Source organism: Sinocyclocheilus rhinocerous, unplaced genomic scaffold (genome assembly GCF_001515625.1).
Source record: "Sinocyclocheilus rhinocerous isolate Xijiao unplaced genomic scaffold, SAMN03320098_v1.1 scaffold495, whole genome shotgun sequence".
Classification (NCBI taxonomy): domain Eukaryota; kingdom Metazoa; phylum Chordata; class Actinopteri; order Cypriniformes; family Cyprinidae; genus Sinocyclocheilus; species Sinocyclocheilus rhinocerous.
Window position 1 is genome coordinate 509983 of NW_015629560.1, and position 12548 is coordinate 522530.

At 36.7% G+C, this 12548-nt stretch overlaps 1 protein-coding gene across 1 annotated transcript in view; it reads right to left on the reverse strand.

Annotated features, from left to right (window-relative positions):
• Positions 1-2599: 2599 nt before the first annotated feature.
• The window catches only part of LOC107739227 (ezrin-like), a 22777-nt gene continuing 12828 nt past the window's right edge, over positions 2600-12548 (reverse strand). Inside the window, exons 4-13 of the mRNA XM_016551251.1 lie at positions 11149-11423; positions 9703-9786; positions 9472-9618; positions 9059-9155; positions 6066-6229; positions 5661-5791; positions 4986-5146; positions 4754-4846; positions 4363-4623; positions 2600-3191 (exon numbers count right to left, since the gene is read on the reverse strand). Coding sequence (XP_016406737.1) covers positions 3027-3191; positions 4363-4623; positions 4754-4846; positions 4986-5146; positions 5661-5791; positions 6066-6229; positions 9059-9155; positions 9472-9618; positions 9703-9786; positions 11149-11423 — 1578 coding nt within the window. The 3' untranslated portion in view covers positions 2600-3026. The remainder of the gene's footprint in view (positions 3192-4362; positions 4624-4753; positions 4847-4985; positions 5147-5660; positions 5792-6065; positions 6230-9058; positions 9156-9471; positions 9619-9702; positions 9787-11148; positions 11424-12548) is intronic.

Below are 12548 nucleotides of genomic sequence, written 5' to 3' on the forward strand. Positions count from 1 at the left end.
CTTCTCATAGTCGCCTCAAAATATCCCTCAGGTTTCAAAGCTCCGGTCCGGCATGGGAACTTTCCTGATTCGTGGCTTGTCATATCTCCCTTGTACCCCTTGGCAGCCAAGAGGGTCTCCTGAAAATCTGCCACAAGTGACCGTTAAGAAGTCGTGTTTAGTGGAGCTGTTCTTTCAGCACCACCCCCAGAGACTCACACACGCTCCTTATATGGGCATTTGTTCCTTCCAGTTAGCGCGCGAGTGAGTCCACTGACAGGAGAACCATGACAGGTTTATACTGTCACGCATCTTAGATCATATTACATTGTAATTATTAAGTAATTACTAATTGTATGTCACTTTTTGGAGCTGTTAAGGCCCTTTTCGGGGGAAGTCGTGGCCTAATGGTTAGAGTCGGACTCGTAACCCAAAGGTTGTGGGTTCGAGTCTCGTACCGGCAGGGATTGTAGGTGGGGGTGAATGTACAGCGCTCTCTCCCACCTTCAATATCACGACTGAGGTGCCCTTGAGCAAGGCACCGAACCCCCAACTGCTCCCCGGGCGCCGCAGCAAAAAAGCTGCCCACTGCTCCGGGTGTGTGTTCACGGTGTGTGTGTGTGTGTTCACTGCTGTGTGCTCTGCACTTTGGATGGGATAAATGCAGAGCACTAATTCCGAGTATGGGTCACCATACTTGGCCACATGTCATGTCACGTCACTTTTGGGGGGGGGGTTCCGCAAAGAACAGTTCTTAAAAGGAACATTTTTTTCTTAGTGTGAAGAATATTGTTGAACCTTGTTCCACTACAAAGAACCTTTTGTGCATTGGAAAGGTTCCATTGATGTTAAAGGTTCTTTATGGAACCATTGATGTCACAAAGAACCTTTATTTTAAGAGGCTATTACTATTAATGTTATAAATGATGTGTAACATAGACACCTATTCTTTTACATTAAGAACAGATTGTTTTATTTTATTTTTGAAATAAGCTTTAACCCCAGCATACTGTGTTACAGTCATTTTGACCCGGAGAGGATTTTCTTTTTCCCTAAAAATGGACTAAAACTTAATTACCTTTGCTCACAGGTCAAAACAACTTCATTCAGGGTATAACAAATTCATAATTTTTGTACTTTTTGTGGATTATTTTCCCCCACCCAGTTACACTTGTAGTGTTCCCGGTCAAAAAATGCTTATAAATATGTTGTTAGGTTATATTAGTACCAAATATTGTATTAAATTTTTTTATCAACTTGTTTTCATTCAATTAACACAGGTTTTGTATTTCTTTTTGGAACTGATCAATCACAGGCCTTACTGATCTGAACTTACGCATCTCTTTTTTTTGTATTAAACATTGCCAAAATTATCTACAAATAATGCTTTTTTTTCACTCAAAAACTGAGGTGCACAAGCTCAGATCAATGAGGCTTATGACCAGTCAGTATAAAAAAAATGCAAAGAAAACACGATGACAAAAAGCTTGAATCCAAGATTTGCCAATAATATAGCATAATGACAGATTTACAAGCAGTTTTAATAAACATTTTTGACCAGAAACACCAAATTATGTAAATGATTTTCAGCACAGCACAAGGGTTAAATCCAGCTCTGCAGATAATTCTTGTTTAAGAGTTTGCTTATGCTTTATTAATGCCAATATAATATCTAGTTACAACATACTGCACATGCACAGATTCCTAAATTGAAAAAAAGTATCTAATAATCAGTCACATAAGGTATCTCCAATAAAAAAAAGTATCATAAAAGTTGTCTTATTAATATAATTCACAACATTCTGCACATGCACAGATTCCTGAATGTAATAACTGCATCTAATAATCAGTAAGTAAATTGGTAAGGTCTTACCAATATAACATGTGGTCAAAACACTGCACATGTAGTCCATGGAATGTTTTTTATGGGAGGCTTTCAGGGAACTAACCCACTGTAGCTAATGAAGGCTGAAACGTTTTCCAATGGAACACAGTAATCCTGACCCCGTGCACTGTTAGCTGACCCTTTGCATATTTCAACAAATGGGTTCCAGGCTTCACAAATTGTTGTCTAGCAACATAATTAACGTTCTAGTCCTTGAGTAAATATCAGTGGTCCTTGTGGGCTTTTGCAGGCGCACCCTTTGCATAACAATTTGCCTCTAACAGCTTCTCTGCGCATCACTGCGAATGAAACTGTAGTTCTTTTAATGGTCACAGCATAAGTGGAGGACATGTGGGTAAACAGACAACGTAGACCTTTCTGCTATTCTGAACAATCCCGCTGTCAAGACATTGTGCTCCTGTCTTCCTAGATTGCATTTTTTTCTTTTATTTGAAAAACAACCTTTACCAAAACGTAAAAAGAACAACAACAACCATACATTTTAAGTCTCACAGTAACCGGACAGCAGAATGAATTCAAATCAATATATTTATTTTCAAATATTACATAGAAAATATACAAATCTAATTTACTATGCAGCATTTCTTTAATCAAAATCTGTTCAAAACAATTGACTTGTTTGTTATGGCCACTATTTCATCGCATTCATGTTAATTATCTATAATTCTCTATCATAATATATTTTCACTTTTTGTTTTTGGATTTGTCCTTTTCAGCCGTTTTAAACATAAAACCTCAATTTTGTGAGCAAGTGATGTGTTTCAGGACACAACATGAAGCTGCACCACATTTTGAATGCAAAAGATCTTAAGTTAGCACTAATAAAAAGGTTCCCATATAAGATGACATGATTTCTCAAGCCAAAGCCTTTGGCACAATTAGCATAAATAAGATCTCAAGAGTGTTCTCAAGGCAAACTTGAACAACATACACATATCATTTTAGTGCCTTGAATAACTGTGTTTTCCATATTTGTCAGAAAAAAAACCTACACTACTTGTGTAGTGTGCATAGACTGTGTAAATAATCCAGTCTTTTCAATGACAAGGACAAATGAGGCCATTTGTGTCAATTAGATCAATTCACCTTTGAACAGCAAGTCCTGCTGGTACTCGAGGTTTATTGGAGAATTTATCAGCCATTATAAGGCTTCGAACTCATCTATTCTCTGCTTGGTGTTGCCCATGCGGATCTGACGAAGCGTCTTGTACTTGTCCCTCCCGGCTTGTACATTTTCATTGTGCAGAATGTCGTTCTTAGTCTTCTTAGAGTCATCTCGCGCCTCGGCCAGCTCAGAGCTCAGGGCCTAAAAGCAATTTAAGATACAGTTAGTCACAATGTACATCCCAAATGGGACAAGTGAAATTAAAAATTGAGAACTGAACAAATAGCTCCTGATCTGAAAGTGTTGATTTGAGATAAGTCCACTGAACGAGATGTGTTGTTCATTAATGAATCAAATGAATGTAAGTATGAGTGTTGTTCATATACACACTGTGTCATGTCTTTTAACGAAGACTAATATAATGTTAATAAGAATTGAAATTTTAAACAAATTGTAAATCGTTGAAAAAAAAAAACAACACTCAGCTCTCTGAACAAATCTGATTTTACTAAATTTTTTTATTTCTTTATAGTCGCTGATTTGAGTCACTGAGAACGAAAGGATAATAATGAGTCCTGAAAGACTAATAATGAACGAGTCTATGTTTTTTAATGAATCTCCAAAACAAATGCTAAAATGACTCATAATGCTCAAAAAATAAAAAACTTACTGGTCACGTGATTAACAATGTAGCCTACAGAAAATATAACTAATCTGAACTAATCAGTTTTAAGGTTTATAAAAAACAACAACAAAAATCTAATCTCCTCTCTTGAATGGTTACTGAATGAATCAGTGAATTAATCTGTTTTTAGGTGTTCAAAAGATTCAATGAATCACTGAGATGAATCAAAATCCCCACTGCAAGTAAGTGTAATGTGTGTATATGAATGTGAATGAACTTAAAAAGGATCAAATGTGAACAATTCTGTTTTGAAACGAATCTCCTGAATAAATGATATGACTCAAACTCCTCAAAACATAAAATATAACATAACCTCTAGAAGTAGTTACTGAACAAATAAGTGAACCAATCTGGATCTGTTTTTAGGTGTTCAAAAGATTCAGTGAATCACAGAGATGAATCAAAATCCCCAATACAAGTGTTATGTATGTAACTGAAAATAAGATAAGACAAGTTTTAATTTCGAACATCTCCGTGTTGAACAAATCTCTTGAATGAATTCTAAAATAAATCATAATCCTCAAAAACTGCAGACCCTCCAGAAGTAGTTACTGAATGAATCAATGAATGAATCTGGATGTGTTTTAGGTGTTTTTCAGAATGAGAATTCGATGAATGATTGGAATGAATCACAATCCTTGCTACTAATCCGGATTCATGCTTGAGGAAACGTGATAGGCATGTTACCATGAGCTGTTTCTGCACGCGCTCGTTCTTCTCTGCCTCTGTGACGCGCTCCTCCTCGTTGCGGTGGTCCTCAATGCCCTCCACCTGCAGCTCAGCACTGTAGGTGCTGTTGTTCTCCTCATGATCATCATGATCGTTCTCCAGGGGTTCCTCCATCATGGCCATCATGGGCGCAGCCATGGGGGTAGCAACCACAGGAGACGACATAACATGCTGCAACTCCTCACGGGTCTTTTCCAAATCGTCCTGTACCTCTTTAGCCTGAGAGAATTGAAGAGGTCCATTGTAAGGTGAAAAATGTATCTATATTTTCCACTTTTATGATTTCAACAATAGACACATTAAAAAAAAATCTTCATTAATCTAGTAGTGTATACTGTTCAAAACTCACCCTGTTCTGCCATTCATTGGCTTCTTCTTCCTTGACTCTCCTGGCTTCCTCCAGCAAGGCAATCTTTGCAGTGTATTCTGCCAGGTCTGCTGCCTATGTATAAAAAACAATCAAGCTTCAGTTCACTATAAATAAAAGGTCTTCCCAATTACATTACACAATTCATCACAGTATATGTAGTCTGTCACTGTTTAAGGTGTGTTTTGTGTGTGTGAAGGTGTCTCCCGCTCACCAGCTGCTCCTGAGTTTTCATCTGGTCCTCAGCTTGCCTGGCCAGCTCTTCTTTAGCCATCAGCGCCGCTTGTCTCTCAGCCTCCAGACGAGCCGCCTCCTCCTCCACCCGCCGCCTCTCTTCCTCCAATATCCGTGCCCTCTCAAACTGCTCTTTCAGATCTGAACAATACACAAAATCAACCATTAGGGGGCAGCAGTCATTCAATTATACAACATCGTTTATTGCAAGCATGCACTAGTATGGTGGTCAATCGCAGCATTCTGCAGTGATACATTTTGTATAAAATATGCAATATAATAATATTAATAATAATATTAATAATAATAATAATGATAATTAGCATTATTACAAATCATTATTTTTTATGTTTTTTTATATTAAATATTTAAAACTAAATTTAATTAATTAAATATATATTTAACATACAATAAAATGTGCAATGTAATAATGCAATGTAAGTATTATTACAAATAATAATTATATATATTTTTTTTTAATATTTAAAAATCAAATATATATATATATATATATATATATATATATACACACACACACCTTCAGTGATACAAGACATTCCAGTTTTCATTGGGATTTCAATGTTAATTTCAAACAAGACCATTAAGAAAATATGTATTACTTTTTTGAAGAGAAAAAGATACTTTTTTTTCTTACCTCTTTCAACCTTTTTGGTCTGCTCTTCAAACTGGAGAAGCTTCATCATCATCTCCTGCTTTTCTCTCTCCACCCTCTCCTTTTCTCTCTCTGTTGCCTCCCTTTTCTTTTTCTCATTCTCTAGCAGGGCTCTGGGAAGAAAACAGGTAGCAAGGCAGCAAACACATTTAAAGGGGTCACATGATGCTGCTAAAAAGAACATTATTTTGTGTATTTGGTGTAATGAAATGTGTTTATGCGGTTTAAGGTTCAAAAAACACATTATTTTCCACATACTGTACATTATTGTTTCTCCTCTATGCCCCGCCTTTCTGAAACGCGTCGATTTTTACACTGACATTCCTGGTGGCAGCTGGTCATCGCTATATAATGACCCACTCTGGGCAATAAATATTGTGTCCTCACCTCTCCATCTGTCTCTGGTGTTTCTCCTCCCTGGCTTGAGCCTTCATCTGCTGCACCTCAATAGTATCAGGTTTCCTGCGCTGCATGTAAAGTTCATGGTTTCCCATGCACAGCTGCAGGATGCGCTTGTTAATGCGCAGACGAGATGCATAGAACACAAAGTCCTGTAAGAACAAGAGGGAGAACAGAATGTGTCATATTTCATAATGTCTTTTGCATAAATAATATGTCAAATATATTCCAACCAGCCTTCTTGATTGAAAAAAAAAAGGTCACACTTTATTTTAATGGGGTCATCGGATGCCCATTTTCCACAAGTTGATATGATTCTTTAGGGTCTTAATGAAATGTCTATAACAGTGGTCTTCACTATTTTTTTCATGGGAGCCGCACTGATAGGGCAAAGTCAATCAGAGAGCCACTTTTACCGCAAAGTATCAAAAGTTACATCTAGTCATAAATAGCATGTCTTTTAACAGGATTACCTTAATGCTGGAAAGACCTTAAGTTATTTTATTTTTTTATACTAGCCCATCATGTATCTAACCATCCAAGTGCACATTCGGAGTTAAGAGATTAAAACTGGCACCTCCGCAGTGAGTTAGTGTCATGGATGTAGGACAGAGCAAGTGTAAATATTTTTTCTAGTCTATATTTCCATCTTGTAATGCCGCTGTTTTAGGAATTTTTTTTTAAAATATAAATTATTATTTGTAATAGAGCAGACCATGTCCGCGCCCCGCTGCACTAAAAGTCTGTCTACACTTGACGCGACAAAGCGACAGTTGCAAATCATCTGAACGTAGTGTCAGTACAGTTAAAATAGATAAATAGATCATAAATAGAACGAGGCATCAGTTTACTGATGGGGATTGTGTCGCATGCAGTGTAGACAACATCACTGGGTTCTATTGTCTTTTGTCGGATCGCGCCACTCGCGTCCGGTGTAGACATAGTGTGAGTTTTTTTTATGGGTTATGTTATAGCCCTGCTTGTTTTTAATGTTTTTATGAAATATCTGTATTGACTGCATGATCATATCATCGTATTAGCAGTGTAGACAACATCACTGGGTTCTATTGTCTTTTGTCGGATCGCGCCACTCGCGTCCGGTGTAGACATAGTGTGAGTTTTTTTTATGGGTTATGTTATAGCCCTGCTTGTTTTTAATGTTTTTATGAAATATCTGTATTGACTGCAGGATCATATCATCGTATTAGCCTATTTACTGCCATGCGAGCCACAAAGTAAAGCTTGGCGAGCCACATGAGGCTCGCGAGCCGCGCAATGAGTAACACTGGTCTATAACATACTTTGGTTAAAATTTCTCATTGGTAGTGTAAAACATCACCCTTTTTACGCTGTCAAAAACAGCTCTTCACACAGCAAGCCGTTTTAGTGCATGTTTCTTTAAATGCTAATGAGCTCTGCTGACCACGCCCCTCTCTTCTGTGGGGTGACTAGGCTTTCACTGAGAGACTGTAAACTTTAGCCGCGGAACTTGCTAACTTGCACATTATTAGGAAAGGCGATTTGCAAAGATTCATTAAAGAACCTTATACTCACTTCTTCTGGAGGTGAAGCTGGATCATGAATGATTCGCGCGAACATAGATGCATTTATGTAGATCGGGGGAGCATTCCCTTCAGAAACAAACGTAATCCACTGCGTCTTCAGCGGCTCAAATGTCGGGAGTAAATGACGACTGCTATGTTCATTATTACATCCAACAACAAAACACCGCAATCGCTTAGGAGTCATTCTTGTCTACATCTGCTCTGGCGTCGAAACAATGGCGGACTCGCCACAGCTCACTCAGGGCGGGTCTAAGATAAAACGCCAGTGTCAATCAACTATCGTGGGAGGGGCCTGAGATCGGCTTGAATTGAGAAAGGGGATATTATTTATAAGGATTTTTTTTAAAAACACTGGGTGGATTTTTATCATTATAGATTGGATGTGTACAAACACCGCCAACACACATTTATGTTCAAACAACATGTAAAAGTGAATTTTGCATCCGAAGAGCCCTTTAAAGTCCAATTCTTGCAAACCATTAACTATGACTTTTGTCTCAATAAACATCAAGTTTAGGTATTGGGTAGGATTAGTGATGTAGAATATGGTCATGGAGAATATGTGCTTTATAAGCACTAATAAACAGCCAATAATAGGCATGCTAATAAGCAACTAGTTAATAGTGAGAATTAGTCCCTATACTGAGGTGTTACCAAAATACACTTCTCACATGAAGAATGTTTTTAAATTCTGAATTACAATTCATTGTGATATCTTTTGGATGCATAATGTCAAATCTATCTATCTATCTATCTATTTATCTATCTATCTATCTGTCTGTCTGTCTGTCTGTCTGTCTGTCTGTCTGTCGAGAATATGTGCTTTATAAGCACTAATAAACAGCCAATAATAGGCATGCTAATAAGCAACTAGTTAATAGTGAGAATTAGTCCCTATACTGAGGTGTTACCAAAATACACTTCTCGCATGAAGAATGTTTTTAAATTCTGAATTACAATTCATTGTGATATCTTTTGGATGCATAATGTCAAATCTATCTATCTATCTATCTATTTATCTATCTATCTATCTATCTATCTATCTGTCTGTCTGTCTGTCTGTCTGTCTGTCTGTCTGTCTATCTAATGTTTTGGAAAATAAGGCTTAAGATATGTTCACTTACATGTATTCAAGGTGTTAGGAAAATACATTATTTTACTGTTGATGGTTACACCACATGACAATTATCATTTAATCATTTAAATTTAACTTTTTATGAAAATGTATAAACGTTTTTTTTTAACCCATACAAAACCAGCATGAATACAAAGAGTTAATTTCAACAAACTTGACACATATATTTTAAACGTGATTTTAAAAAAAAGATTTTTCCTTCATCTTCAGTGCTGTTATTTGCCATTGGCCCACATACAATAATTTCAGAAATACATAAAATCATTCATGCAAAGACTTACGGGAGCTTTTTTGTCAATGGGTTTGATTATGAACTTCTTGTCACTGAATGAGATGTTCCTTATTTCACTCCAAGGAAATCCAATTTTTGGAGTCAACCTGAGTAATGAAGAACAGCCAAAATGTATTTCATGCAACTGACAGTTTTGTAACTTTTTTATTGTAATGTCTTTTTTTTTTTTTTTGTCAACAAACATTACAAAAATCACAGACTTTGTGGTCCATTAGTCCTTAGTTGCAACGACCTCTCAATAGTAAGCACTATGTGTTCGTGTTGACTTGTTTGGCTTGTTGTGGGTTTGGAGAGTTACTCTGCAGGTCATTAACCACACGGTCATGACAGCTGACCCCAATATCCCCAACTAGCCTGACACTGTTTCTAAACAACCAGGCCTGGCTCACAAAAAGTGCTTACCTGTCATCTTTTTCATAGATGTTAAGTCCCAAAGCATCTACGCCTAACCACAGGTCTGTTCCTTTCTTGTTCTTGATGTCGAAATAGTTGATGCCATACATTTCCAAATCTTGTGAGATCTTTAGATACTCCAGCACAGCATCTTCCCTGGTGACACAAAATTCAAAGAAATTATAAGCTTGTGCAACGACATGAAGACGTGCTGAATGGGAGTATATAAGTCAGACTCACTTGAGAATGCCTCTGTGCTCCTCGTGCCAAATCTGGATCCTCTCCTCCCATTGCTCTTTAGAGAGTTTGTGCTGGTCAAGCACTCTGAAAACACAGACTATCAAATCAACACACCTTCCATTTTGAAAATTAACCATGGTTTTACTACAAATAAACCATGGTAACCATAAATTAACCACGGTTTTGTTACACTAACCATAGTTTAACCATGGTATTTGTAGTAAAACAATTCACCAAAAACCATTGTTACTACTTTTACTATAATAAAATCATGCTTAGTTTTCATGTGGGTTGTGGTAGAATGACTAAAATGACTAAAATGTCGTGACCATATTACATATATATATTTGGGGCTAAAATATGATATATTATAAATATGAACCACATTTTCAAGATGTCACATAATAAAAACTGCACAAATGTTTTCATCATTACCTTGCAACAACATATTTGTTTCTATTTTTGTCTTCTCACAATAATTTCTGTCTATTTAGGGTCCTCAGAGTCTCAGATTTCTTTATCAGTAATTGAAAGTGGTCAAAACATGCAAATGGAGTTGCAAATTCTTTGTAGATCTGACAAGATTATTATATTCTAAAAAAAAAATTTTACATATTTTTTAATAAATAAATAAATATGCTTGTTAAACTTGCAACTTTATGTATTTTAAGTGTTGTTAATTTTATTTTAATTTTCACATGTGGTATAATTTTTACGTAACATCATTGTAAATGCTTGTGTTTATGTTAATGAATAATAAAGCTGAATAAAAGTCTTTCAAACATACCTAAAAAAATGTTTTAGATTGTTAGAAGTAGCACCAACAATAAGCATAGATAAGTGTATATTTATATGGTTATTTTCATTTTTACATTAATATGTAGCAACAGTAGTAAAGTGCTTTCAAAAAAATTCTGAATAAAGTATTTTATTGTAACAAGTTACCATTAAACCTTGTCAAATTATGTTAAATTCTGATCATTTTGTTTGTGATTAAAAACTCTGCATTCTGCTGACATGTCCAAATGATGGCATTTGTAATGGAAATATGTTTAGCCAACTTGATTTTAATCTGTGCTGATTTAAAAATATACATTTTCTTTGCACACTATTAATTTCTTTTTTTGATTAAAAAGTTTAAAATCTTTTTTTTATATAAGTAACCTATTTAAGTCAGGGGTGCTCAATTATATTCCTAGATCTTCAGGAGACTTTCCTGCAAAGTTCAGCACCAAACCCAATCAAATACACCTGGCCCAGCTAATTAAGATCTTCAAGAACACTTGATAATGACAAACAGGTGTGTTGGAGCAGGGCTGGAACTGAACTCTACAGGAAAGTAGACCTCCAGGAACATGAATAAGCACCTCTTATGTGAGTCATTTCAAAATGGCTTAATCATTAGAAGGCACTGAATGAATGTTTTTGAGTAGTTTCCCCACTCACCTCTGAGGCAGAAGCCGCTCGGTCGTTAGGTATCCAGGTTTGTGGGTTTCCGGTGCGTGGTCTCCAAACTTGGCCTGAACAGAATAGGAAGCCAGCAGAACGGCTGTCTCTGGAGGGCAGTAGTTCTCATCGCTCAAGATGCCTTCCTTCACTTGCAGGAAGAAAAGCTTCTTTGTGATGTCCTGAATCAGCTCCTCAGCCACATCTTCAGGGTAGTACTTGGCCCGAAACTTAAACTGCAGAGGGTTCTCTTGCTTCACCTCTTGAGAAGACACCTATGAATTCATAATGAAGAATTACAAAAACATTTGTGAATTCAAAATAGGAAATTAAAATAATTTGAGATGGTAGATATAAATTCTGTTTTCAGAACTTTTAGGCTCCCCCAAGAAACTTTGTGTTTGCTCACCAAAGCATTCAAATACAATTTTTCCTCCCATCTGTTTATAACATGAACATTTTGTGATATGGAGTATTAATATACAAAATGAATGACTATATGGCAATGTTCAGTACTATGTTTATTTAGATACTATGATACAATGCAGATATTTTAGTGACAACACATGATATGTATTACTACGGTATATGATGATACAGTTACAATAAAATATGAGTGAAGAGTGAATTGTAATTAATAATTTAAAGGCAAACCATTTGAAGTATTGTTTTAAAACCTACATTTTAGTGCCCCAACTGCATTACAAGCAACAATCTTAATCTTTTCAAATGTGTCATATGTTGCAAGCATTCAACAAATGCAATCACATGTCTGTCAGAAAGAGAGTAGTAAATGTAAGAGTAGTAAAATAACACTAACACCTACATCCCCACCCATAGATAATGTGTTCTTTGAATGTTCCTGTGCTGTTTCTAGGGTATTTGGGGTGGTTGCTAGGGTGGTTAAATACTGACTCAGGTCAAAAAAGCCCACTCCCACATTTATGATATTTTAGTCTGTAGATATGGTTTGGGTGCCAGTAAGTCTATGGGCCCTATTTTAATGATCTAAGCGCATGGTCTAAAGCGCACGGCGCAGGTGCACTCAGGGCGTGTCCGAATCCACTTTTGCTAGTTTAACGACAGGAAAAACGGTCAGCGCGCCCGGCGCATGGTCTAAAAGGGTTGCCCCTATTCTCTTAATGAGTAATCTGTGTGCTTTGGGCATAACATGCAATAAACCAATCAGAGTCTCATCTCCCATTCCCTTTAAGAGACAGTTGTGCTCACGCCATGGCGAATTTGCTATTTACATGGCGGAATTTGCAAGCGCAAAGACAGAACGCATCTCCAGAGAGGAAACAGAGCTGCTCGTGCGCGAGCAAATAGGTAGCCTACATTGTTTAAATAGCAAATGCATTTGCGCCCGTTTGTGCGCCCATGGGCGTGCTGGTCTAAAA